The sequence below is a fragment of the Megascapheus bottae genome, chromosome 18 (genome assembly GCF_031878675.1).
Source record: "Megascapheus bottae isolate mThoBot1 chromosome 18, mThoBot2.hap1, whole genome shotgun sequence".
Classification (NCBI taxonomy): domain Eukaryota; kingdom Metazoa; phylum Chordata; class Mammalia; order Rodentia; family Geomyidae; genus Megascapheus; species Megascapheus bottae.
Window position 1 is genome coordinate 27030349 of NC_143526.1, and position 27303 is coordinate 27057651.

Consider the following 27303-nt stretch of genomic DNA (forward strand, 5'->3'; position numbering starts at 1 on the left):
GCCCCCGCCCGTGCCCGGGCTTTGCGCCAGCCCGGGTGGGCCAAGCCCTGATTCCTACCCCCTGCGGCGGCCGACGTGCGGCCTTCCAGTTCCCTCCGGCGCTGGAGGTCGTGAGGGGCGGGACATGGGTGACCGGAAGTGGGAGCGGTGAGCATCGCCGCCCGGGGCGCCGAGGCCTGAGGCGCCGTCGGTGCCTCCGTGACGCACGCATGGAGAGCGCTGGGCGTTGGGCTGCGCACCGACGGCTAGCAGGGGCGCATAGGCTCTGCGGGGCTGGGGCTTTGCAGAACCGACTGCCCTCCCGGGGCACGGGAACATGAGACTTGACCACGAGCCCTCCGCGGGCGAGGCGCGCGGTGCGCTGGCCTCTCCTGCTCGCCGGTGAATTGCGCGGAGCCCCGGGACTCGGTAATTGGCGCGAGCGGGAGCGCGCGCATGCGCGGGGTGGCGGCGGGCACGTGGCGGGGCGCAGGGCGGCGCCGCGCGGGAAGCGCCACGGTGCCCGGGAGGGCCTGTGGGCCGGGTGACCCCTTGCTTTCTCGGTCTGGAGTGCCTGAGGCTGACGTCGCCATGGGCCCTGTACTGCAGTCGCCTCGGTCTCCTCCCCACAGCTCAGAGCAGCCTGGGAGTCTCATTTATCCCAGGGCGGGCCTTGGGGCCGACCTGTCCTGAGATCCTGACTTGGGACCGCTTAGCACCTTCTCCTTGCAGCCCGTGGCGGTGGTGGTCGGCGGCGGCGGCAGCGGCATGGTCTTCTGTCTGGAAAACGAGGTGCCGCACCGCCCGCTGCGAAGCGCCATGGTCCACTTCCAAGCCTCGGAAGTCCAGCAGCTGCTACACAACAAGTTCGTGGTCATCTTGGGGGACTCCAGTGAGTGCCCCCTCGAGGATGACGCTTCCCAGCCCCACACCTGTGCGCTGTGTCTCCATCTCAGACCTGTCTACTCCCTACTTTATTTTAGCCCACTAGACTCCCCCTCCCCCCCGTTTTGTTTTGTTTTGTTTTGTTTTTTAAATTTCCCATGCACCTTCCACAGGTGTCCCGGCAGATGTAACTTGGATACTTTTTAGCCCATCTTGACTTAGCATCTTTCTTGTGTCCTTACAATCCTCTGTAATTTTCCTAAATGAAGTTATGGATTGTGTTGTGTCTCCTGGATGTCTTGGTCATCTTAACTATGCCAGGTGCTCATGGATCACTGTATACTCAGTCGGTGGAGAGGGACACAGCTAGATGGCCCAAAGTCAGTGCTAAGGATTTTAAACCTCACCAGCACTCCACCAGGCTGATTTTGGGCAGCCCAGCTGCCTTGGGCAGACAGGATGCCTGGACTTGGGATGAGCTGGGATGGGGTGAGGTCTGCCTCAGCCTTGGGATCTCTGTTTCCCTGCAGTCCAGAGAGCTGTGTATAAGGACCTGGTGCTTCTGCTCCAGAAAGACTCACTGCTTACAGTTGCCCAGTTGAAAGCCAAGGTGAGGGAAGGTCGGCAGCCATGCCAGTGGTGGGAGGGTGCAGACCCTGGCCTGGCAAGGTCCACCTCCCTGGCATGGGTCTGACTAGCTGGGTGGGGGTGGGTGGGCAGGGGGAGCTAAGCTTTGAACAGGACCAGCTGGTGGCTGGGGGCCAGCTAGGTGAGCTGCACAACGGGACACAGTACCGTGAGGTCCGCCAGTTCTGCTCGGGTTCTGGCCACCACCTTGTACGCTTCTACTTCCTCACCCGCGTTTACTCCGAGTACCTTGAGGATATCCTGGAGGAGCTGACATACGGGCCTGCACCTGACCTGGTGATCATCAACTCCTGCCTCTGGGATCTCTCCAGGTTGGGATGGGGAAAAGAGAAATACTGCTTGGAGGTGGAGGTATGGCTCCACCCCTTTGCTCTTGCCCACCTTATGTGTTTCTTAACAGGTATGGCCGCTATTCCATGGAGAGCTACAGAGAGAACCTAGAACGAGTGTTTGTGCGCATGGACCAAGTGTTGCCAGATTCCTGTCTGCTGGTGTGGAACATGGCAATGCCCCTGGGGGAGCGTGTCACCGGGGGTTTCCTTCTGCCAGAGGCAAGTGATTGGGGCCCTTCTGGACAAAGTATGAGGCCGCTAGCTGGTAGACAGGGCATCCTCTTAGAGGCCGCACTTTCTCAATCAGCTCCAGCCTCTGGCCGGCTCTCTGCGGCGGGATGTGGTTGAAGGGAACTTCTACAGCGCTACCCTCGCTGGGGACCACTGCTTCGATGTCCTGGACCTCCACTTTCATTTCCGACATGCAGTACGGCACCGCCATCGAGATGGTGTTCACTGGGACCAGCATGCACACCGACACCTCTCACACCTGCTTCTGGCCCACGTTGCTGATGCATGGGGTGTGGAACTACCTAAACGAGACTACCCCCCTGGTGAGCCCTGCCACAGGAGGGAAGGGGAGCAATTCCGGGAGGGCCCTCAGAGTGTAAGGCTCAGGAAAGGAATGGAACAGAGGTATTCACAGAGAGTAAGGATCCCTCCAATGGCTGTTGCTCCCAAGTGTGTCCTTCTGGTTCCCTGGTGCACAGCAGCCACATTTAAGCTGCAAATTTTCAGTTCTTTACAGTCTAACATGTAATCCCTTCTACGTACACTAATGAGTTTATGCCAGCATTGATTATGTAAGGCAGGGTGTCAAAGGTTAAACATGAGGTTATTTCTAGCTAGGCATGGGTATGAGATAGGAAAACAGAAATTGAGGAAAGGTGTGCACAGTGTGGCACAGGCAAGAAAGCCTATGGTTGAGCTTGGGGTAGTACATGGTCAGATGAAAGGGTGATGATACCATAATGTAACTTCTTGGGTTCTTGGGAGAAGACTGGTCTTTGGTGATGGTCTTAGTAGACAGCATCCCGCAGGCTCTTCATCAGCTCAGCCTAGTGCAGCCGTCCTCTGTCCTCTGGCCTTATCTGTGGTCATTGATGGAAACTTCTGCTTATCTTGGGAGCATTTCTTCCATCACATCTCAGCTTTGATATCCTCTGCTGCTGCGTATTTGTTTTTTGTTAACCTCCCAGCCCTTGCCTGCTCGTGATTGGTTATTTACATATCTGCTGCTCCTCTGCATCACGTCTCTAAAGGGAGTTTCCTACCTCACTCATCATCAGCTAAAACACCCTCCATTCCATTGTCTGCCACAGTTGCTCTGTGCACAGTGTCAGGAGTATAGTATTGGTTGCATTAGAAACATAAATCATCTTAGTGCTGTTTATTGTAGCACTAGAGAATGTAGGGAACAGAGACCAGAAATATCATAGAGGCAGACCCCTAGGATTTAGGGCCAGGAGTTGGAGCATCAGGAGGGTGAATTAGGACTTGGGTTATAAAATGGTTCCATTTCTTTGGTGTTTAGTTGCGAGAATTGGTCCCTAGTAAAGAAAGGGAAGTTCTAAAGGTTTAATATTAGTTTATAGCAGCTCTGGCTTTCTGAATCTTAACTAGAAGCTATGGAAATGAAGGATATCAAAGGAACCGTTGATCTGGAGTAGGAGGATAAATTGATGTACGTGAAAACAGTAGACTCCCATTGCATGGTATCTAGCAGATATAGAGAAAAAGGCAAGAGTTGAGAACTGTGAGGGAGAAAACAGAACAGTGTTCATGCTTTGTATTAACAGGGAAGGATGATGATGGAGAAACAAGGATATGAGTGTAGAGGCACTTAGGGAAAGCATGGAGTTCTGTTAGCTATGCCTAGCAGCTGTCAGGAAGAAAGCATTTTGTTGAGTTTGTCAGTGAACAGTTACTTTTACTAGGAAAAGTGTTGACGGCTTGAAGTGGGGATATAAAGAAGTGAGCAGTTGATGAGGGAATGGAAATAGGACAAATGCTCCTGGTGACAGATTAGGGTAGTATGAGGTCAGCACACAGGTCATTGGGAGAGGCAAGAAAGAAGGGAACATACCTTGATCCTTGTTGGAATGGAAGAGAATGAAGAAACCTGGACAGAAAATGAGGAAAACTGGGGTGCTCTGACTGGTGGCCTTATTCTTGGAGAGATTGGAATGGCCAGAGTTCAGGGCAGGCTGGCTTCCTAGGTCTACCTAAAACAATCATCCCATTCCTAGACCCATGGATTGAGGACTGGTCAAAGACGGATCATCCATTCCAGGGAAGCCATAGGCAGCCCCCAGACTTCGGGGAACAACTGGCCCTGCCCCCACCCTCTTCTTTGCCCCCTCCTATGTCATTTCCCTACCCACTTCCTCAGCCCTCTCCACCTCCCTTGTTCCCACCTCTGCCCCAAGATGCTTCATTTATCCCAGGCCAGCCCTTCCCACCTAATGAATTCTTCAACTATAATTCAACGGAGGACTTCTCAGCACCATCCAACTTAGGTAGGTGCCTCTGCAGCCTCCCCTTGCATGTTCCCCAGCCTAGCCTCCTGTGCTCAGACAGGCCAAGAGGAGTTGTGTATCCTTTATGCCTCCAGGACTGGGTTTGTTTACAGCAGATTCATTAATTCTCACAATTTCCTGCTCTAGAGGTTAGGGAAGTAGTATCTCCAATTTACAGATGGAGAAGGAAAAGCCCTGAGATACCCTGGAGAAGTAGAGCTGCTTGTAGGCAGAGCTGTGCTCACTCTGGTCAAAACCCAACTCTGATAATAATTGGTTCTTTTGTAGGATGTGGCCCTGGAGTGAACTTTGTGCCTGGCCCCCTGCCACCTTCAGTCTCTGGCCCTGTCTCCCATGGTCAGCAGCGGAGCCCTGTGGTCCTCCGGGGGATGTCACGCTGTGTTCCCAACAGCCCCTATCATGTGCCAAGAATGGGGGGACCTTGTAGACAGCGGCTCAGACACTCAGACAGACTGATCCACACATATAAACTAGACAGACGGGGGCATTCCCATTCGGGGACATGGCCTGGGTAGACTGGGTGTTGGGCTTGGGCTGGATGTGCCAGTGACTCTTCAAGGCCTACCTAGCACCCTATGTGCTGGGATAGGATATGTCTGCTGTGCCTGACGTTGATCTTGTCCATTGCTGTCACCAATAAAGGCATGGAAGGACAGAGTGACATATTCCTGTGTAAGAGAGTGAGTCTCCCGAAATCATGAACTTAAGAGTTGAGTATGTTGCCTCTGAGCTCTTTCCATCTTTGGCCTTTGGACCCCCACTGTTTAAAAATTGACTGTGCTCCTAGAGCACTCATTTGTACTTTCACTCGGACACATGTACTTAAAGACCCCAGAGAGCAGCCAGCCCTGATATCAGCAGCTCTTTGGAAATGGGAAAAGTCCCAAGCTGAGTTAAAATTTGTTTTGGGGGGATGTTGAGACAAGAGTCTCACTTTTTTTTTTGTCTGTCATGGGACTTGAACTCTGGGCCTGGGAGTTGTCCCTGAGCTCTTTAGCTGAAGACTACTGCCCTACCTCTTGAGCCACAGTGCCACTTCCAGTTTTCTGGTGGTTATTTGGAGATAAGAGAGTCTCATGGACTTTAGTGCCCAGACTGGCTTTGAATCTCAATCCTCAGATCTCAGCCTCCTGAGTAGCTAGGACATAGGCGTGAGCCACCGTGCCCGGCAAGAGTCTCACTTTTTAGCTCAGATTCGCCTTGATCTCACTGTGGATTTTGATGTTCCTCCCTCAGCATTCTGGGTGTTGGCAGGTATGCACTACCATAGGTGGCAAAACTATCAGTATTTTGTATGGAATCTTAGATCTTCATCTATCCCAAAGGTTAAAAAGACAAGTAAATTATCATGCATAATTTTTTGGCACATTGGAGTCACTTACTAGGTGGTTGAAAGTAAACAAGCCCTTAATCCAGGTAGAAGACGAATTATAAACCTATTTACTTGATATAATGTGAAACAGAAACAGTTACTAACTTCTTTGGTGATGATGGGGAAAACAAATTTGTCAAAGGCTGTGCTAAACTCCATGTTCATCAAAAGCTGGCAGGGGGGTGGGGGTGTTGGGGAGAGCTGAGAATGTGGCCTAATGGTAGAGTGCTTGCCTAGCATTCATGAAGCCCTGGGTTCGATTCCTCGGTACCACATACGCAGAAAATGGAAGTGGTGCTGTGTGGCTCAAGTGGTAGAGCACTAGCCTTGAGAAAGCCCAAGGACAGTGCTCACACCCTGAGTTCAAGCCCCAGAGTGGCCAAAAAAAGAAAAGCAGAGGGGATTCGGGATCTTGGCTTTGACAATTAGTCTTGACCACGGATTTTGGGCCCTACAAAGAACACCAGTAGTGAAATATGGATTGAAAAATGGGGAAGGGTGGGGGATAGAGCAAGGTAGTGGGTTTAGGAGTGATGTAGAGATAGAAAACTAAGTTAACGCAAATGTCTGTTAAATAATCTTGAAGTAGAATGGGTGGAAAGGTATGGCAGCATTCTTAACATTTCTTTTTTCTTTTTTTCCTGTGGGTCAGGAGGCTTGAACTCTGGGCCTGGGTGCTGTCCTTGGATTCTTCCGCTCAAGGCCACTACCCTACCCCTGAGCCACAACCCTACTACCCATGTTCTAGTGATTAATTGGAGAAAAGAGTCTCACATTCTTTAGTGCCCAGGCTGGCTGTGAACCGAGAGCCTCAGATTTCAGCCTCCTGAGTAGCGAGGATTACAGGTGTGAGCCACTGGGTCCAGCTTAACATTTCTGTAATGCTAAATGAAACCTTGAAAGAAAGCATGTATATCTCACCCTCAAAGAAAATGCCACATCAGGTGTCAAGCATAGCTAGCCATCTGCTAGACAAAATGCAAATTAAAGGACCCAGTTAACACAGATGATGCTTAGGAAGTATACAGACAGCGAAGTCCGGAAAGACCTTTAGAGGAACCAGAAGACTGCAAAAAGTGCCAGCAGAGTACCTGAAGCAAATTCTCTTGTGTGAATATGAAATGGAAAGGATTATTTGAAAAAAAAAGATAGCTGTTTTGTTTTTTTAACGATTAGAGGTTGGATCATTTCGTAAACTTTTTTTTTCCTTTTCATTAACCAAAAAATCTAGTCCTGAAACAGCCTTCTCCAGCTGCATCCAGTTTGCCCAGTCTGTTGTCATTCCTTTATGTATTTTTTTCTCAAAACCTTGTTTTTCTGTCCAGATACTTTGGCACCTGCAATTCTAGGTTTCCTTTTTACTGAAGAAAAAAGAAAAAAAAAAAAGGCAAAACCAGCACCTGGATTAATTTGCATGGCCTTTCTCTTGTCATCCTGTTCTTCAAGAATTTCCTCCAACCTTTCCTGTTGAATCTTTCTAGGCTTTCTTCCTTGCATCTTGGACTCTCTCCTGATTCTGGTCTGTGTATGCAGTCTGGAGACTTTTTTTTTTTTTCTGGTCCTGAGGATTGAATTCAAGGCCTTAGCAATGTCCCTGATCTTTTTTTTTTTTTCTCTCTCTCTCTCTAGGCTAGTGCTCTACCATTTGAACCACAGTTCCACTTACATCTTTTTGGTGATTAATTAGACATGTAAGTCTCATGGACTTTCTTGCCCAGGCTGGCTTCCATCCTCAGATTTCAGCTCTCTGGTTAGTTAGGATTATAGGCCTGAGCCACCAGTACCCAGCCTGGAGACTCTTTAATATCCTCTCCATTCTTCCTTCATATTTCTAATTTCCATTCCACTTTGCTGTGTGGCTTACGTCACTCACTTCCATGTCCCAACCATTCTGTCCTTATTTTTGTTTTTCTTACATCCCTTTAAAATTTTTTGAAGTAGGTGCCGGGAGTTTGGCCTAATGGTAGAGTGCTTGCCTAGCATGCACAAAGACCTGGGTTTGATTCCTCAATACCACATACATAGAAAAAGCCAGAAATGGTGCCGTGGCTCAAGTGATAGAGCTCTAGCCTTGAGAAAGCTCAAAGACAGTGCCCAGGCTCAGAGTTTAAGCCGCAGGACTGGCAAAAAACAAAACCAAAAATTTATTGAAGTAGTTTAACAGATTTGAGGGAAAAATTGTTTTAGTTTTGGTTTGTTACGCACAATACAAAAGATTAAGATTGACTCTGTTCAGTCATGATAGAGAAATAGCTTTATACAGATCATTGTTTGCGTTTAAATAATTTCATGGGCTTTGTTTTGAGCTGCACTAATGATGAAAATCTTAGATTGCCCTGAGTATGTAAACCCACTACTGGCTACTTAGGCAAACCCGAGCCCAAACTTTATTGTCCAAAAAAGTGTTCATAGCTGACCATTGGGAAATCAGTTACTAAGAAAACTCCCTCTAATAAATTCTTAGTGTGCCTCCCTCCCTCCCTTCGTCCCTCTTCCCAGCCACTCTCGCTGTCAATAGGATCTCACTAGCTCAAGCCAGCTTTGAATTTGTGGACCTCATACTTGAGGCATACTTGAATGCTAGGCGTGTGTGTGTGTGTGTGTGTGTGTGTGTGTGTGTGTGTGTGTGTGTATTTAGAGTTTGAACTCATCTTTTTGCTTCTTAGCCTTCTTGAGCCATGCTCCCTATCATTTTTGCTTTTATTTTAGGGAATAGGGTTTTGTATTTGCCACTATGTCCTACCTCCTCAAACCTCAAATCTATTACTGTTTCCCATGTAGTTGGAATGCCAGACTTGTACCACTATGCCAGCTTTTTTTTTTTCTTTTTATTTTTTCCTTTGGTTGATATATCTTGCATACTTTTTTTTTTTTTTTTTTTTTTTTGGCTGGGGCTGGCCTTTAAGCACAAGCTCCTGATCTCTGCCTCTTGAGTAGATAGGATTACTAGGTGTGAGCCACTCATGTGGGGTTCACTCCCCTTTTTTAAAAGGTAAATCTTAGGCTAGAGCACCTGCTTACTTGAAGTATGAGGTTCTGAGTTCAAGCCCCTGCTCAAACCCCAGCTACTTCTGAATAAAAATGAATCCAGTATCCTATACCTTTGCCCTATCAAGATATTGCTAAAAGGTATAGAGTTCATGAGCACTTCTGTTGAGATGTGGCCTTTACTTTCTATGGGGAAAATACTCTTTTGAGAAAAATATAGTGGATTTCCCCTCCAAACATTTGATGTACTGGAAGTTTCCCAACAAAAGTGGATTATTTGGGGCTGAGAGTTTGGCCTAGTGGTAGAGTGCTTGCCTAGCATGCATGAAGACCCAGGTTTGATTCCTCGATACCACAAACATAGGAAAAAGCAAGCCAGGAATGGTGCTGAGGCTCAAGTGGTAGAGCTCTAGCCTTGAGAAAGTCCAAGGACACTGCTCAGGTCCTGAACTCAAGCCCAGGACTGGCACACACACACACACACATACACACACACTCTTGCCTTTTGTCCCATTATCAGCTCCTTGTATAGACTGTTCAATTCTTTGTTGATACATCTACACATGAATTGGTGAAAATATAATAGTAAACTCTTACCACAAGGAAATGAATTTTTAATACATATTTTATTAAAATGTGATTGACATACATCTTTCATCTATACTTATATATATATATATATATGAAACTATCGCAACCAACATAAAGCAAGTTTTTCCTCTATGATTTCCTCACTTCACCTGTCTTCCCACAACTTCCTCATGTCTCCTCCATTTGTCCCCAGTCATTGGTAATGATCTCCTTTCTACATAGATCAATTTGCATTTTAAAGAATTTTATATAGAAGGCCAGGAGCATGGCTTCGTGGTAGAGTGCTTACCTAGAATGCATAAAATCCTGGGTCCCATTCCGCAGTACCACATACACAGAAAATGTTGGAAATGGCAAGAGCACCAGGCTCTGGTTGCTCACACCTGTAATCCTATTTAATCGAGAGTTGAGATCTGAGGATCATGATTCAAAACCAGCCTGGCAGTAAGGCTTGTGACTTTTTTTTTTGGTGAGTCATGGGGTTTGAACTCCGCCTGGGCATTGTCCCCGAGCTTTTCAGCTCAAAGCTACCACCCTACTCCTGGGCCTGGGTGTTGTCTCTGAGCTCTTCAGCTCAAGGCTACCGCTCTGCCCTTGAGCCAAGCCGCATTTCCCATTTTCTAGGGATTAATTGGAGATAAGAGTCTCAGGTTCTTTTGTGCCTGGGCTGGCTTTGAACTTTGATCCTCAGATCTCAGCCTCCTGAGTAGCTAGGATTATAGGCGTGAGCCACCACGTCCAGCTCTTGTGAAATTCTTCATCTGCAATTAATACCAAAGTGGAATTGTGGCTCAAGTGGTAGAGTATCAGCGGGGAGGGGAGGGAAGGGAAGGATAATGCTCAGGCCCTGAGTTCAAATCCCAGGATGAGCACACACACAGAGATACACACATAAACATACTAATAATTTTATATAAATGGAATTCAGTAAATATTAAACTGACTTTTTTTTTTTTTTGCCAGTCCTGGGCTTGAGCTCAGGGCCTGAACACTGTCCTTGGGGTTTTTTAAGGCTAGAGCTTTACCACTTGAGCCTCAGCACCACTTCCAGCTTTTCTATGTATGTGGTATTGAGGAATGGAACCCAGGGTCTTTGTGCATACTACGCAAGCACTCTACCACTAGGCCAAACTCCCAGTCCATAAACTGGCTTTTTCATTCATCCTAATAGTGGAACTTACAAATCATTCCAAATATTAAACTGATGTGTGTTACTGTGCACTTGCCAGATATTTAAAGTGTAAGTTATAGAGTTCTCTAGACCAAAGGAGACCACATCAGTCCAATAGATATCACCAGGAGAGAGCATCTTCCCATGTGGGCCTCAGCTTATTGAAGTGTTCATCTTAGCCACTTGATTCAAAACTTTTAGTCTCCCACAACTGAAAGCTGTGTGGATTACTACAGGTTTTTTGAAAGTTAACTTTCACTCAGTTAAAACTCTTTTCCGCCTAAAGCCAGTGGCTCACGCCTGTAACCCTAACTACTCAGGAGGCTGAGATCTGAGGATCTGTTTGAAGCCAGCCTGAGCAGAAAAGTTCCTGTGAGACACTGTTGTGCCCAAAGTTCACAATCCCCCTGAAAGACCACCAGAGTCCACGACCAATGCAAGCAACAAAGAGCCATTTATTAGCACGCTCGAGCTTGGTCCTCCAGGTCTTAGAAACCAGTGACACTTCGAGGCCCCGAGTACTGAATTAGCACAGCTTATATAGTACAGAATAAACAAGTTGTAGTTTTGATTCTCACAGCCTCATGTTTTAGTTAACCTTCACATAGAGACATTCCACAATTTCTTACGTTATGGTTTCCCACAGAAGTTTAGTCTTAGGTGTCCTTGCTAGCTGTGGAACACAGCTGCAGTCCTAGAGGTCACCTTTGAATGTCCTTGCTAGCTCTCTGAGTAAACAACTGATGGAGCATCTTGCAGTTCTCCTGAGAAGAGGCAGTTAGATTTCTCAGAACTTTATAAAATGGAGACCGCTTAGAAATAACTTTTGACTGAAGTTCATCAAACTTCAAAATAAATTTAGGCCTCACAACTCTTCTCCAATTAACCACTCAAAAACCAGAGGTTGAGCACAAAGAGGCTCATGAAGAGTGCCCAGGCCTAAGTTCAATCAAAGACCAAACCAGAACAAAAACCCTCTTGTTGATACTTAGTTTCCTAACAGTTTTGATCATGAATGGATGCTCAATGATAAAAATTACTTTTCATGGGGCCGGGAGTTTGGCCTAGTGGTAGAGTGCTTGCCTAGCATGCATGAAGACCCAGATTCGATTCCTCGGTACCACATGCATAGAAAAAAAGCCAGAAGTGGTGCTGAGGCTCAAGCGGTAGAGCTCTAGCCTTGAGAAAATCCAAGGTCAGAGCTCAGGTCCTGAACTCAAGCCCAGGACTGGCCAAAAAAAAAAAATTACTTTTCGTGCATTGCAGGACTAATTTGTTATTCTGCTTTGTTGTGTTTACACAATGAATTATGTTTTTGTTTTCTTCACTAAACTACTTTTATGTTTCCACACTAAGATATTCTTGTATTTCTTGAAAGAAAGCATCCTGCTTCTCATGAGCACATGCACATTTTACATGCAACTAAAAACACAAATTTCGTAGATGACTTACTGAATTTTTTGTCTTTTCTTTTTTTGGGGGTACCGGGGATCAAACCCAAGACATTGCATGGGCTAGGCAAGCACTTTGCCACTGAGCTACATCCCACCCCTATGCCTTACTGGATTTTTACATGTGTGTTCATACAGCCACCACCCAGCTCAAGATATAGAAATTTTTCCATCATCCCAGGAAATGTTATGTGCCCCTTCTTTCTTAGTACCTCCCCCCCTCCAAAAAGTAACCACTACTGCCATCTCTTTCACCTTAAATTTGCTGTTCTTGAAATCATGTAACAAAACCATATGAAATGCACTTCTGTCTGGCTTCTCTCCAGTTTACTTTTGTGAGGTTTATCCATCATGTTGCATAATTTCATAGTTTGTTACCTCTTACCTTCTGTACAGCATTCCATTAGATATAAAGAATACAATGTTTAATTCTCCTGCTGATGGACATTTGAATTTTTTTCAGATTTCGTCTATCATGAATAAAGCATCTTAGTGTTTTTTGCTCAAGTCTTTAGGTGGATTGAGATACTCATTTCTCTTGGAGTGGAATTGTTAGGTTGTAAAATATGTAAATACTGAACTTCAGTAAATGCTGCTCAGTGTTCTTCAAAGTGGATATATCAATTTGCATTCATTTTATTCTGCTTTTTTCCCCAGAATGTCCATTTAAGTTGGAGTTTCTGCTCTCTCCTGATCTCATCAGTCTTGCTCTTTGCAGTTCTGTTTCTCATTTTCACTTTTGTTTGAGTAATTTCTGAGAGAGGAGGAAATACCAAGTTTATCACCCTCAAACTATACAAACACCTTTTTAAGCCAAGAAAGCAAATTTAGATCACATTAAAAAAATAACTAACAACCACATTATTGCACTAAATTTTTAATGTGATCCTTTTAATAGAGATAGAAAAGATATTTTAAAAATTCAATATCCATTCCTGATTATTTAAAAAGCTTTCCAAACAGTAGAAATAGAAGGAATAAAGGAAATAGTCTCAACTTGATATACAAAACTTCCAGCTGACATCATACTTAACAGGGAAAAAAAAACTGAATACTTTACCCCTGAAATCAGAAACAAGTATGATCATCTGCACCATTTCAATTCACTGTTATACTCACTGGAAGCCATAGCTGCTGCAGTAACATGAGAAATATAAAGATACAGAGATTGGAAACTAGAAGTAAAACTTTTGTGGGCAGACAACAGGAGTTTCTGTTGGAAATTATTTTTCAAAAAGCTACTAGAACTAAAAGTGAATTTAACCAAATAGTTAACATATCTGTGAAGTCATAGTTGTAAGACAAGGTAAGTATACAAAAATCAATAGTTTATTTGTATCTAAAATGAGCCATTAGATATGTAAGCTCTTCAGCTCAAGGGTACTGCCCTACTCCTGAGCCACAGCACCACTTCTGGTTTTCTGGTGATTAACTAGAGATAAGAGTCTCATGGACTTTTAGTGCCCAGGCTTGCTTAGAACCATGATCATCAGATCTCAGCCTCTTGAGTAACTAGGATTACAGGCATGAGCCACCACGCCCGGCCTTCCAAGCTGTTTTAATTATATAATTATTTTTCATTATTTTGTGCTGGGCTTGAACTCAGGGTCTGGATGCTGTCCCTTAGCTTTTTTTGCTCAAGGCTAGCCACTTGAGCCATAGCTCTACTACTGGCTTTTTTGGTAGTTAATTGGAGATAAGAATTTCAGGGACTTTCCTGCCCAGGTTGGCTTGGAATCTTGATCCTCAGATCTCAGGCTCTTGAATAGCTAGGATTACAGGCCTGAGCCTCTGGCACCTGGCTTTTATTTTTAATTGTATTATTAATGTTATACAGAGGGCTACCTTTTCATATTTATTTCTAAGATGGAAAGTATTTGGAAGGTAATGAGTGGGTATAAAGGAAGCAAAGGTTTGTTCGAAATGTAAATGGATATGTTTGGATATATTTGAAGTCATAGCTTGTCCAGAGTTGGTGGTGGCCACATCTTTAACAGGACCTCATAAAAAGGCCAGACTTTTACCCTGGGAAGAATGATAGTATCAAACTGGAGCTAGGTCAGGAGTCAGAACAGTCAAATCTGTTATAAGTGGACTTTCCTTCCCAGAATTTTCTTCTTTTGATGGTCATGGGGATTGAACTTGGGACCTGGGTGCTGTCCCTGGGCTCCTTTTTGCTCAAGACTAGTGCTCTGCCACTTGGAGCCATAGTGCCACTTCCGGTTTTCTGGTGGTTCATGGGTGAGAAGAATCTCACAGACTTTTATTCCCGGGCTGGCTTTGAACCGCGATCCTTAGATCTTGACCTCTTGAGCAGCTAGAATGACAGGCATGAACCACCAGCACCCAGCTTTTCCCAGAAGTCGTTAAGCTCTGCCCTCCAGGATTCAAGACCCTGGCTGGTAGGCTCAGTTAGAGATGTGGGACAAGAACGAAGCTACTATTGTAATGACCATGATCCTGAGATGTCTCTCCCTGGCCCCAGGCCTTGCCCCACCGAGCTTGTGTGCGCGCCGCCCCTTACCCAACTCCAGCATCCTCCGATCTTATAGGGTCAGAGCCGGAGATGTCCGCCAGGGGGCGCGCCTCGCACACGCAGCGGTGCCCAGGCAGCCGAAGCCCCGACCGTCTAACGTTCAGGACGTGGCTTGGGTGGTTGCCCACGGCCCTCCCACTGCAGGGTGGGCTTCAGAGTTCCTCCACAGCCTCAGGCCTGTGTCTCCACGCTCCCGCCTCGATGCCCGCCTGGGGTGGTTGTCACCCTCTGCCATGCGCCTGAGCCCGCCGCCCAGCCTCTGGTGTCCCCAACACCAACTTCCCAACCTCCACTGCCATTCTCCCCCTCTCACCTCGCCCCCGCCCCGCCCTGTGGTCCCGACGCACCCAGCACGTGCCTGCGTCTCAGAGACGCGCCCCTATCTTGGGGCGCCTGCCCAGTCCCAGATGACCCGGCTCCTCTGTCCTCCCCTGTGGTCTCTTGTGGACTGCTTGGTTCTAAGGGCCATGCACCCCAGGCCATCGCCCGGTTTTTTTCAGGACCCACGAGCCTGAGGGCCAGTGGGCCTTGGGAGCCCTCCCTCTTGCCAAGGACCCCTTTTCTTCCCTTTTGGGTGACTGTTAACGCTTCATCTCAAGAGGTACCCTCTGGACAACCAGCCATGGCCTTGATACAGCCCTTTGGAGCTGTGCTGGATGCTCCCAGTTTCTGGAGTGGGGGAGGAGGCACGGGGAGGTCCTCCTGGGTATCTGCTCCTCTCCCATTTCTTAGGTATTCCGCTAGAGTTTGTTTCTGTGGTGGTGGATCTGCTCTGTTCAAACAAAAGGCCACTGGTAGTTGACCCTCCGCCCTGCCTCCTTATGCTCTGTTTAATTTGGTTTGCTAAGGATGGAACCCAGGTCCCCAGTCATAGCTTGCTCATGCTGGAAGAGCACTCTACCACTGAGCTACCATCCGGCAGCTGACTTAGGCCAGAGCGGGATAGTCACTGATTCCCAGCCCCCAGCCCATACCAACTCTATCAGATAAGGCTATTGGGATGAATTGGGGAGCATAGGCAAAAATATCCCATCTGATGGTTGTGGTTATACAAACCAGAGAGACAGTTCTTCCTTTCTTAGCCCAAACCAGAAAAGCTTAGAACTCCTTCATTCTAGCGTGTCCATTTTCCCCAGGCTTGTATTTAAAAAAAACAACAAAAAAACAACCTTTTCACTCTAAATGGATGACTTTGTCCACATTAAAAGGAATGTCAGGAATTATATCATTTTCTTCTCGGCAAAGGTCTTTGGCTTTATTCTCTTTTGCTCTCTCACTTCCATTTGCCTCCCCCTAGTTGTCCATGCCATTTGGTTTATCTCTTGTTTTCAGGTGTTCTTGGGGGAAAAACAAAACAAGGTTTTGCTGCTATGCATTTTAAACGTGTGCAAAAGAAATCGTATTTTCTTTTCTTGTCAGTAAGTGCTAAGATTTTAAGACTGATCCAAGTAGCTTCTGCCTCCTCTTCATGATGCCATCTCTATGCTTTACCCCCATCAATATCTTCAAATCTCTCTCCTTATGCAGCATGTCCCAAACTTTAGCATGCATGTGTATCACCTGGGAATCTTGTTGAAATGAAGGTTGTGGCTCGGCAAGTCTAGGGCTAGGGCAATGGCTGCATTTTTAGCTAGCTCTGATGGAGCACATATACTGCTGGGTATATTCAAAGGTCTGGGTTGCTTGGTCATAAGGTATGAGTAGGCCTAATCTGGGTCAAGTATTCCCTCTCTGCTTCCCAGTCTTGCTATACTAATTCTATCCTACACCACAGGAATGGCATGGAAAAAATGGGTATTCATATGTGGACAGGTCCTTGATCCTGCCTATGTCTTGAATGATAGCTTCTTTTCATCAGAATGACTTTCAGACACCAGAATGATATCCCTGGCCAGGAATATGGAGCCAAATCAATGAAGGATCCAGGTCACACATTCTGATCTCCAGATCTCCAGATCTCCAGAGGATCTAGATTGGTTTGATTCATGGTATCTCTAGGCCTGAGATTCACTTCAGATAGGAGCCTTTGAGAATGAGGAAACTCTCGGGATCTTCTCCCATAGCCTTACCACCCACTGGAGTAGAGTGTGACCTGGCCACGAGCAAGTTAGTCACCCCCAAGCTGACATCTTATCTCCAAAATGAGATTGTTACACTCTAGCTATACATTGTAGCAATAAGAGCCAGATCAGACTTTTTTTTTAAGGAACCCCACAGAATCCCCAAGACAGGTTTCCTTGACATTGTCCTATCCCAGAAAAAAATGACATTCAGGAAGGCTTAGCTCCAAGGCTGTGGAGCTGAAAAAAAAAAACAGCGCTAGGATTTGAAACCAGTCCCAACATGCACACCATGATAGCCAGGAAGCTATACCATCTCATCTCCATATCCTTTCTTACCTTCAATAACAGGTCTTACTCAAAGAAACAGGAAGGAAGGACCTGTATGTCAACTCCATGCTGAGACATCTAATTAGTGACCATGTTCCTCATGGTCCAAGTATTTAGGTGGCAGGAGAGGGGGATCTTGGGCCTAAAGCATTAGGAGTCAGGATTTTAGGACTAGCTATAAATAGTTGGGACTAGATGGAGGCTGAGTGAATTGGTTCTAGCTGTAAGGGAATTGTCTAGCATGTCTCATCGGCTTAACCTTTGATCTAATCACTCAGTGTTGTTCTTTTGTAGGGCAGGGTCATCATCATGTGAATCACCGGAATCTGGGATGTCAGGGGATGCTACTTTGTCAAGAAATACCCTTCTTAGTTACAAGCAGCTCTGCTGGATGGGCTCTGGACATCCCTGAGTCATTATCTTCCTCCCTACTCACACAGCTGTGCCAGGATGTCCTGGCACTTTGCCCCAGCCCCAAGCATTTCACAATCAGAGGAGTTCCACATCTGCTCACTTTGAGATTTCATGGCACATGATATTTTACATCTGGTCCACACCTTCCATCCATCCTCTGTTTATCATTAGAGGCTCCAAATTCTATCCATGACAGAGCATTAATCAGAAAGCCTCGTGAAGCTCCTTTGCTGTCTCATCTAGTTTATGAGTCAAAAGACCTTTGGAGTCTACAGCATGTTTTTAGAGCTCAAAACATCTTTACAGGTTTTTTTTTAAACCTTTACAATTTTAGTATCCCCTGGAATAACCCTGGGACCCATTTAACACTGACGTTCAGAGAGAATGAACTGGCCAGGGCCATGCCTTATGTAGGTGACTGAAATGAGACCTGTTTTTCCATAGCAGAAGAAACTGGGGCTACAGCTAAAGAGGTGGAGCTTGGGGCCGGGAGTTTGGCCTAGTGATAGCATGCACGAAGACCCAGGTTCGATTCCTCAGTACCAGTCAGAAGTGGTGCGGTGGCTCAGGGTAGAACACGAGCCTGGAGGAAAATCCAAGGACAGTGCTCAGGCCCTGAACTCAAGCCCAGGACTGACAAAAAAATAAAATAAAATGAAAAGAGGTGGAGCTTGTACTTAGCATATGCCAGGCCCTGGGTTCAATCTCTAGCATCAAACAACAACAACAAACAAACAAAAATAGTGAAACTTCTCTGGTTGACCCATTTCCCAGATCTGGGGTGTGGACAGAGGCCGGTAAGGAGGGGGCGCCCTGGGCAGATGAATAAGGTGAGATCTCTAGGGCCTTCTGGCCATCCCTCACCCAGTTAGCTTTCTGTCAGTGGGGCCCTTTCTAGAGTCTGTGGTCCTCCTGGAATTAGAAGAGGGGATTTGGCTGAAAGGATGGCAAGGAGGGTAACTCAGGAAGACGCTCTCAACGAGTCTCAAGCTGAGAGGGCTGAGCAGCTATGTTTCCATGGGAGCCCCCGTGCTGTTCCCACATCCCCTTAGGTGCTCTCGGTGCTGTGGGCAAGCTGTGTTCCCAAGCTCAGCCATCTGTCCTGTCCCCTCTTCTCAAAGCCTCTGACCCCTCCTTCCAGGTACCTGCAGCATTGGGCTTGAGGTAGGTGCCAAGAGGCCAGGCTTCTGCTCTGGATGAGGGGTCTGGGGCCTGCTAAGGCTCCACTACCCGCCCTCTTCCCCGATGTTCATGCCCTGGGTCCAGGGCTCAACAGTGAGAGACATCCAGGTGGGGTTGCCCTTCTAGGGAACCAGGTCCTGAGCATAGCCTGGGTGAGTCATGGAGGTGAGGAGGCCCACGAGGCTGAGCAGAGTGGAGAAGAGCAGCAGGAAGGAGGCTGTGAAGAGCAGGGCAGGCAGAGCACTGAGTAGCAGCAGCAGCACGGCCGGCAGCAGGTGACGCCACACTGCAGCTACCACAGGCCACAGGGAGCTGAGGAGGTGGGAGCCAGTAGTGAACAGCGCATGGCAGAGCATGAGTGCCAGCAGCAGGTAGAGTGCCCCCTCCACACCCCACAGTATGCGCTGCAGTGGTTGCCGCCAGCCTGATGTTGTCCACCACTGGACCCAGCTGGGAGGTATGTGGTATGCCCACCAGCGGATCCAGCCCTGCCTGGTGACCCAGGCTGACCAGGACGCTGCCGGCTGCGGCCCCTCGCCGGCTCCGTTGGTATCCGTCTCCAGTCGAGACTGCTGCATCATGGCTGGTGGTGCACCTAGGGACAGGTCCAGGCCAGCTGCAGGAGCCGCTGGCGATGCTTGGGAATTCAGGGCAGGTGTTGGTACAGGGGGTCAGGAGGGTGGGGCAGGGTGAGGCCTTGAGCCCCTGGGACCCGAGACTTACCTCGGGAAAAAGCCATTTAAGTCATATTGTCTCCTGCTGCACCCAGGATAGCCTGGCAGCCAGATCCAAGCCTTTCACTCTCACCCACACCCCACCATCCCTGGGAGAGTCCCATTATGACCCGGACTGGGGTGGGGTCCAGTCAAGACAGGAGCCCCCTGTATGGTGTTGGGGCTCACCTGAGTTCCTCTCCATGGGCCTTCTAGGCTGGCAGAGGAGCTTGGTGAGCTCTGCAGATGCAGTTTCTCCTGCTAGTTTCTGGAAGCCTCCATCACTGTCCCTTCCTTGATGACTGATGTCAGCTCCAAGTCTTTTTCTATGGACTCTCATTCTCCAGAACCACAGGGGAGGCCAGAATGGTTACCCTCAACCTATAGGCTCTGAGTCAGCTGGCACATCCCATCTTGATCTCCCTGCCTCCTCCCCTGCCTTCTGGTGCTGCCTCAAGCCTCAGTCCTGACTCTCCTCTCTACATTATGAGGCCAGAGGTCCCCTGAAGTTCAGGCTGAGATTAAAAGGGCGTGTCCCTCTGTCTAGCTCAGGATGGCGAGGAGGCCTAAGAAATCAGGAAGACCAATTAACTTTTTCTTTGAAGAGCGCTCAGTGTTTGAGGTGGGTCCTCAGATCCAAGGATGGAGGCAGAAAGCCAGGCCTAGCAGAGCCAAGGGCATACCTCGAACTCCCAGGAGCAGCCCCAGGCTCAGGAGCAGCAGAAGCAATGCATCCTGGAGGCTGAGTTGTCTTGGAATTGCTTCTGTTGGGAAGAAGGGAGCCGCCTGCTGTTCTGGCCCCTCACCGGCTCCCTGACTTTGGCCCCTTGGGAGAAGTCTGTGTTGTGGCGAAGTGGGACTTGTGGCAGGCCTGTGGGGAGAGAGGATATCAGTTGGGCTCCGGAAAGTTGGCCCACTTGCACTCCCTGTCTTACAATGCCCAATTGCCAGGGGGTTGCCCACTTACCTGTGGAGCAGGTCAAAGGTGAGGAAGCTGGTCAGTAGCAGCAGCAGCAACAGGGCTGGGCCAGTCATGGAAAAGATGGCTCCAAGTGTCAGCCCTAGTGCCCCCAGACCTAGGACACTGTCCAGAAGCTGGGCCCAGCTAGGATCACAGCAGGACACACATAGGTGCACTGGCCTACTTGATCCCTCCCCCGCACCCAGACCTCTGGGAGGGCATGGGATGGGATCTGCAAGGGATTTGGGCCTGGGTAAGCAGAACAGGGTCATAGAGGAAAATGGAAAGTGGTCAGAACAGCTGGTATTGGAAGGGAGGAAAGGGGGGGAGGGGAAGGGGTCCCTGGGCTATACTCAAAGGTGGGCTTGGAGTAGGGATCCAGGATCCTCAGGAATTCCCCCCCTTCCCCTGTACACCCCACCCCTTCCTCACCTCCTTTCACTTGGGCCAGCCATTCTAGGACTGCGCAGCTGGGATTATGACCTAGTGCCAGGTGAGGCCCTGGGACAGGGAGTGGTCGCAGCTGTCTGGCCTCATAAGCACATGGGTTTAAGTAAGACCCGTGTCAGTCAGCGATTCCTAAGAACTAAGTGAGTCTTAACCAGGAAGTCAGTGATGTCTGAGAACTAATTCTCAGCCTTTTGCCTTTGCAAGTTCTGTGCCCCTGGGCTTTCCCATGGTACTCTGGGTTGTCAGGAATGTCATCACTCCTTTGGAGAGCTGTCCAAAAAAAATGATGGGTTACTCTCTTCTTCAAGTTCCCAGAGCCATCAGTCTGGGAACATTCAATCTGTCTCTGGAGTGTTTCCTGAGCGAGGTGATACTTACAAGGCCCTTGGGGGTAAAGGGCTTTTTCTTTTCATGACTAATCTCTTGGAATACAGAGAAAAGTTCTGCAAATGGGAGCTTTCTGGAGTTGGGCTTCCAGGTGACCTGCTAAATGAGGGTGGCTTGGGAGGAAGCTATTTCTAACCACTACAATTTATGGAAGGTGCTATAAGCTGCTGAGGTTTCAAAAAGTGTGCTAGTGAGCCATGCAAATTGATATAAACCTATTATCCCAGAACTCAGCAGATTGAGGCAGGACAATTGTAAGTTTGAGGTTATGTTGGGCAACATAGACCCCTACATTTAAAAGAAAATGAGAGGGGTAACTAGCAGCTGCCTTGGACTATGTAATGTGAGAGTAGGAATTTAGGGGGAGAAAACTGGGGAGAACGATGGAAGTGGTGACATCAATCAAGATGCGTTGTACTTATAACCTGACTTACTAAATTGAAACCACTTTGTACAACTACTTAATAATTATAAATAATAAAAAACAACTTCTGAAGATGGAGTTAAGACAAATGAACAAGAAAGGGATTGATCACCTAAAAACAACAACCTATTTCCACTGATAATCTGTCAATGGGTGGTGACTACAGAGATGTCAACATATCTAGTGACTTGAGAAACCAGGGTAGGGGCTGGGAATGTGGCTTAGTGGTAGAATGCTTGCCTAGCATGCATGAGGCTCTGGGTTCGAATCCTCAGTACCATGTACACAGGCCAAAGTGGTGGTGTAGCACAAGTGGAAGAGGGCTAGCCTTGAAAAAGCTCAAAGACAGTGTCTAGTCTCTGAGTTCAAGCCCTAGAACAGGCAAAAAAAAAAAAAAAGAGGTTGCATTGCTGGACATTCAGATTTGAGGATCCTATCCTGCTAAGTATACGGAAATGAAGCAACTACATTTTTGCAAAACTATTGGGTAATAGGATATGATGAATGCTCCTTAAGGGTTTGCTATATGCAATGTGCTCTGAATAAATTTATAAGCAATTCGATTTGCAATAATCTCCTCCAGGGTTTATTCTTCATTCACACCTACATACCATGCATTGTGACTGACACTGGATACATGATTTAGTGAGAGTGCCCCCAGAAGAAAACTTGTAGAAAGTTGAGGGAGACGAACAAATGAAGCTAAAATATGGTTCTGCCTGAGGTCTAGCCTCACCCGACTTCAGATAGCTTTAGAAGTTGAATTGTACCATAGAACTGGTCCCATCACGCACATGTGTCAGATGATCTCAGGCTGTGGCTCCCTTATGAAAAAAATGGGGGAAAAGGAGATACAGAACTCTAATCTGGATAAGACAGCACTAGAGATAACAGTGTTTGACTGCTCATTCATATTGATGAGCTTTGCCAAGTTTCTTCTAAGTTCTTGGAGTAGCCTACCCAATATAAAGAGTTTTACTTATCTGGGGTTCATGGTCCACATCAGATAATAGATGGCAATAATGTCATTTACATTGGAATCTTGGCCCATACAGCATCACAATCCCTAGAGGGACCAAATTAAGGCCAGCAACATGGGAGGAGGTCAACTATGAGATGACCCCTGCTAAAGATCCTGGACACCACGTTTCTAGTGGGCTTCCCTTGTTGGTGATTTTCTGTATCTGTGGGTCATACATTATGCTGAAAGGTTTAAGGACAGATGACAACTCAGAGCTTGTCATCTGCCCTAGGCACCTTTTTCCATTGATGCTTTGCAGTCTGTACCCTTTCTCTGTAATCAGCAACATCATGTGTAGTAACTACTTTGCTGAGTTCTTTGAATTCTTCCAGTGAACTATTAAACCTGAGAGTGGTCTTGGGGTTTTCCAAAAATGGTCTTGGTATCAGAAATAGGATTCACTGGAGCTGCTTCATCGAAGCATAGTGAAAGCAGGCTTTGGAAACAGAAGGTAAAAAGGGTGAGGATTGCCAAGTCTTTGCTTCATTGTTGGTTGCTTAGCCTTCCAATACAGAGATGCAGTTACTCTAGGGTAGTTCTCAGGTGGTAAAAGTTACCAAATAGAAGTAATTAACAATAAAGCTAATTCCTGAGAAGTGTGTCAAAAATCTTCTAAGAAGAGTCAATACAATTGGAGGATCAATATTTAAATAAACTTTTAACAAATTAGAATATGAGCAAGGCAGTGGTGGCTCATGCCTATAATTCTGGCTATTGGGGAGGCTGAGATCTGAGGATTGTTCTTCAAAGGCAGGAGTCTGCAAAACTCTTATCTCCAATTAACCACAAAAAACTGAAAGCGGAGCTGTGATTCAAGTGATTGAGCACTAGCTCAAGTACAGTGTCTAGACTCTAACAAGTCAAATCCCAGGACTGGCACAAAAATTTAAAAATAAAAAAGAATGTCAAAAATAAATCTTTAAAGATGGGGCTGAGAGTTTGGCCTAGTGGTAGAGTGCTTGCCTAGCATACACAAAGACCCAGATTCGATTCCTCAGTACCACATACAGAGAAAAAGCCAGAAGGGGTGCTGTGGCTCAAGTGGCAGAGTGCCAGCTTTGAGGAAAAAGCCCAAGGACAGTGCTCAGGCTCTGAGTTCAAGCCCCAGGACTGGCAAAAAAAAAAAAACCCAAAACTTTAAAGACCAAGTAACTTCAGAAGTAGAAAATTAATTTATAGGCATGAACACTAGCAATGCATGCTTTTTATTATTTATTTATTTATTTCTTCAGATCCTGAGGGGCAGCTCTTCTGGAGGAATGCTGAACTCGTGCCCATGGTGGAGACAGTAAACATGACAAAACATGGTCTGAGAACATGTTGAGTGCCTTGAAGACTAGCAGAATGAAAGGGTGAAAGCAGGGGTGATACGAGGACTGAACTGACTTTACTCAGGGACAGCCTTTGGGAACAGATATAAATGATGAGATTTGAACACAGTGCATAAGTACAAAGGAATGAAGGCTGACTGTCTGGTGCAGCTAGAATGCTGTGTGCCAGTAGGATAGAAGCAGGAGCAGAGGGAGTGGGTAAGGCGTGGGTAGGAAACAACGTGGTTCTGAGGGTGGTGCAGATAAACTTGCTGGAGACTTAAGCCTGGAAGAATTTGAATCAGTTCACTACTAAGTGGAGAAGGGCTTTGAGGTGGGAGTCTCTGACCTGTCTTTTCTTTTCTTCCCTTCCTTTCTCTTTTTCTTTCTTTCCTTCTTTTTTTCTCTTTCCTATCAGAATAATTTTGTTATACAGGGGAAGACAAACACATTTACAATGATTGTAATCATTTCTGTCCCACTCTATTACTCTCCCTTCCTGCTTACTGAAACAACTCAACATTTATCACTGTTCTGTTTTTTATACGTGAAAACAATCTACTTTGAATATATGCATCCACTCTCCTTGTTAGTTCAACTCCCTCTCATTAGAACTCTTCCCCAACAGAATCTGTTCCTCCTCCTCCTCCTCCTCCTTTCCCCCTCTTCCTCCTCTTACCAGTCCCAGAACTTAAACTCAGGGTTTTGGTGCTGTCCCTGGCAAAGCCTGGCACTTTGCCAATTGAACCACAGCTCCACTTTGGGCTTTTTGCTTGTGATATTCCAGCCCCAGCTGGCTTTGAATCAGTCCTTGTATCTTAGCTTCCCAAATTAAGGCATTAGGATTATAGGCATGAACCACCAGCACCCAGCTGTCACCTTGTTTCTCTTTTCTTTCCTCCTAATGACCTATTAATCAACAGCTTTTATTGAAGAATTTGTTATTTTTATATATAGCTGAATAATATTTCAGAACTATTTACCCTCTTTTTCTCTTTCCCTTTTCCATTCTAAATATTCTCTTAGATTTATATTATGTTTAATCCATATATGTAACTATGTTTATACATGTATATTTCTATATTTATATTCCATTTATTCATATATATAATTATGTGTCTATACATATATATATATATGTTTGTGTTTATGAATATGTATTTTAGGTGTAGTTTCCACATATGAGCAAAAACATAAGATATATTGTTTTTAGACCTTGTCTTACTCAATATGATGTCCTTCAATTCCATACATTTTCCTGAAAATGACATTTCATTTTCCTTTCTTTTTCTTTTTCTTTTTTTATTTTTTATTTTGTCAGTCCTGGAGCTTGAACTAAGGGCCTGAGCATGGTCCTTGAACCTTTTTTTTTTTTTCTAGTCCTGGGCTTAGGCTCAGGGTCTGAGCACTGTCCTTGGATTTTTGTAAGGGTAGAGCTTTACCACTTGAGCCAGAGCACCACTTCTAGCTTTTTTTTCTATGTATGTGGTACCTAGGAATCGAACCCGGGTCTTCGTGCATGCTAGCAAGCACACTACCACTAGGTCAAATACTTTTTGATCAAGGCTAGCACTCTGCCAGTTGAGCTACAGCACCACTTCTGGCTTTTTCTGTGCATGTGGTTCCGGGGAATTGAACCCAGGGCTTCATGCATGCTAGGTGAGCACTCTACTGCTAGGCCATGCCCCTGGCCCCATTTCGTTTTTCTTTATGGCTGTGTAATATTCCATGGTGTGTGTGTTTGTGTATGTATATGTGTATGCCATATCCTTATCTGTTTTTGAGTATTTTGCTGATTGCATCATGGTGAACAGGGTTATAAAAAGCACAGAAAGGGCTGGGACCACGGGCACAAGGTGGCTCACGCCTGTAATCCTGGCTATTCAGGAGGCTGAGATCTGAGGATCAAGGTTCAAAGCCAGCCCGGGCACAAAAGAACCTGAGACTCTTATCTCTAATCCTTAGAAAACGGGAAGTGAGGCTTGGCTCAAGAGTAGAGCGGTAGTCTTGAGCTGAAGAGCTCAGGGACAATGCCCAGGCTGAGTTTAAGCCCCATGACCTACCAAAAAAGAAAGAAAGGAAAGAAGAAAGGAAGGAAGGAAGGAAGGAAGGAAGGAAGGAAGGAAGGAAGGAAGGAAGGACTGGGAGTGTGATGTAGTGGTAGAGTACTTGCTTAGCATGCATGAAGCTCTGGATTTTATTCCTCAGTACCACATACACAGGAAAAAGCTAGAAGTGGTGCTTTGACTCAAGGGGTAGAGCGCTAGCCTTGAGGAAAGCCCAAGGACAGTGCTCAGCCCTGAGTCCAACCACCAGGACTGGCAAAAAATAATAACAACATAGAAATTTGGATGTCTTTCTGATATACTGACTTACTCTCCTTCAGCTATATGGTCAATCGTGGTATGGTGGAGTCATAAGAAAGATCTATTTTTCATTTTTGGAGAAATCACCATCCTGATTTCCAAAGTGGTTGCACTAATTTACATTCCTTCTTATGATGCATGAAAATTCCTTTCTGTCTCCCCTCTCCCCAAATCCTTGTCTTCTTGAAAGATGCAATTCTGACTGGGGTGACATAGAGTCTTAGTGTGGTTTTGATTTGCATTTCCTTTATAGCTAAGGATGATAAGCATTTCTTCATGCATCTATTAGCCATTTGTAGTTCTTCTGAGAACTATATATTTAAATAGTTCATTTGCCCATTTAGTAATTGGACTTTTGTTCTTAAGCTGTTTATTTTTTTAGCTCTTTGTTTATTCTGGTAATTAATTTTTTGTCTATTGAGTAACTGGTAAAGGTTTTTCTTCCATTCTGAAGGTTGTCTCTTGATTCTGGTAATTGTTTTATTTGCTGTGAAGAAACTCTTTCCTTTGGTAGTCTCATTTGTCAATTCTTGTTGCCATCTTCTAGACGAGTCTTATCCAATAAATATTTACTTGTACCTAAACTTTCAGAGTATTCCTCATGTTTTCTTGTATTAGATTTAAAGTTCAGGTCTTATTTGAGTCTTTAGATTCAATTGAACTTAATAGAGGTATGAGATAGAGGTCCCAGTTTCAATTTTTCTGAAAGTGGATAGCTAGTTTTCCCAGTATCATTTGTTGAAGAGGCTCTTTTCTCCAGTATATATATTTTTACTCACTTGTCAAAAATTAGATGGCTTCATTTCTGGTACTTTTTTTTGCCAGTCCTGGGGCTTGAATTAGAGCCTGGGCACTGCTGCTGAACTTCTTTTGCTCAAATCTAGCATTCTAGCACCTGAGCTACAGCTCTGCTTTCAATGTTCTTGGTAATTTATTGGGAATAAGAGTCTCACAGACTTTTCTGTCCTGGTTGGCTTAGATCCATGATCCTCAGATCTCAGTCTCCTGAATAGCAGGGATTGCAGGTGTGAGCCATCAGCACTCAGCTATTTCTGGTACTTTTATTCTGTTCCATTGGTCTTCAGATCTGTTTGCATACTAGTACCAAACAGGCTTGGTTATTATGGCTCTGTAGTATGATTTGAAGTCTGGTATTGTGACATCTCCAGCCCTGTTTTTTGTTTGTTCTACT

At 46.1% G+C, this 27303-nt stretch overlaps 3 protein-coding genes across 8 annotated transcripts; 1 reads left to right on the forward strand and 2 right to left on the reverse strand.

Moving 5' to 3' along the window:
• Nucleotides 1–168: 168 nt before the first annotated feature.
• Nucleotides 169–5039, forward strand: Pced1a (PC-esterase domain containing 1A). Of its 2 annotated transcripts, none has more exons than XM_090352076.1 (8): nt 169–408; nt 712–871; nt 1395–1474; nt 1585–1823; nt 1913–2063; nt 2152–2398; nt 4094–4363; nt 4652–5039. In XM_090352076.1, the coding sequence occupies exons 2-8, from the start codon at nt 748–750 to the stop codon at nt 4897–4899; spliced, it is 1359 nt and encodes a 452-aa protein (XP_090208202.1). In that variant the 5' UTR covers nt 169–408; nt 712–747; the 3' UTR covers nt 4900–5039. The 2 variants fall into 2 exon arrangements, with proteins under 2 accessions (XP_090208202.1, XP_090208203.1); XM_090352077.1 differs by having other exon boundaries at nt 4292–4363.
• Nucleotides 5040–15693: 10654 nt separating this feature from the next.
• Tmem239 (transmembrane protein 239) lies at nt 15694–19958 on the reverse strand. Of its 5 annotated transcripts, XM_090352079.1 has the most exons (4): nt 19876–19958; nt 19382–19533; nt 18048–19074; nt 15694–15830 (listed from the first exon to the last, which is right to left on the reverse strand). In XM_090352079.1, exons 2-3 carry the CDS (start codon nt 19530–19532, stop codon nt 18602–18604), a joined length of 624 nt encoding a protein of 207 aa, XP_090208205.1. In that variant the 5' UTR covers nt 19533; nt 19876–19958; the 3' UTR covers nt 15694–15830; nt 18048–18601. The 5 variants fall into 5 exon arrangements, with proteins under 5 accessions (XP_090208205.1, XP_090208206.1, XP_090208209.1 ...); XM_090352080.1 differs by lacking the exon at nt 19876–19958 and having other exon boundaries at nt 18048–19062; nt 19382–19685; XM_090352083.1 differs by lacking the exons at nt 19382–19533; nt 19876–19958 and adding an exon at nt 19203–19287 and having other exon boundaries at nt 18048–19062.
• C18H20orf141 (chromosome 18 C20orf141 homolog) lies at nt 19774–20568 on the reverse strand. Its single transcript, XM_090352084.1, has 2 exons — nt 20160–20568; nt 19774–20063 (listed from the first exon to the last, which is right to left on the reverse strand). Exons 1-2 carry the CDS (start codon nt 20423–20425, stop codon nt 19823–19825), a joined length of 507 nt encoding a protein of 168 aa, XP_090208210.1. The 5' UTR covers nt 20426–20568; the 3' UTR covers nt 19774–19822.
• Between the last annotated feature and the right edge of the window lie 6735 nt (nt 20569–27303).

Bases quoted from the DNA above. Each gene is read 5' to 3' on its own strand.
- Pced1a (XM_090352076.1), top strand. From the start codon at position 748: ATGGTCTTCTGTCTGGAAAACGAGGTGCCGCACCGCCCGCTGCGAAGC. The intron at 2,064-2,151 runs GCAAGTGATTGG...TTTCTCAATCAG, and splicing joins GGGGTTTCCTTCTGCCAGAG to CTCCAGCCTCTGGCCGGCTC. The intron at 2,399-4,093 runs GTGAGCCCTGCC...TCCCATTCCTAG, and splicing joins TAAACGAGACTACCCCCCTG to ACCCATGGATTGAGGACTGG.
- Tmem239 (XM_090352079.1), bottom strand. From the start codon at position 19,532: ATGAGAGTCCATAGAAAAAGACTTGGAGCTGACATCAGTCATCAAGGA. The intron at 19,075-19,381 runs GTGAGCCCCAAC...ACCTGTCCCTAG, and splicing joins GCCCATGGAGAGGAACTCAG to GTGCACCACCAGCCATGATG.
- C18H20orf141 (XM_090352084.1), bottom strand. From the start codon at position 20,425: ATGACCCTGTTCTGCTTACCCAGGCCCAAATCCCTTGCAGATCCCATC. The intron at 20,064-20,159 runs GTAAGTGGGCAA...CTCTCCCCACAG, and splicing joins ACCTTTGACCTGCTCCACAG to GCCTGCCACAAGTCCCACTT.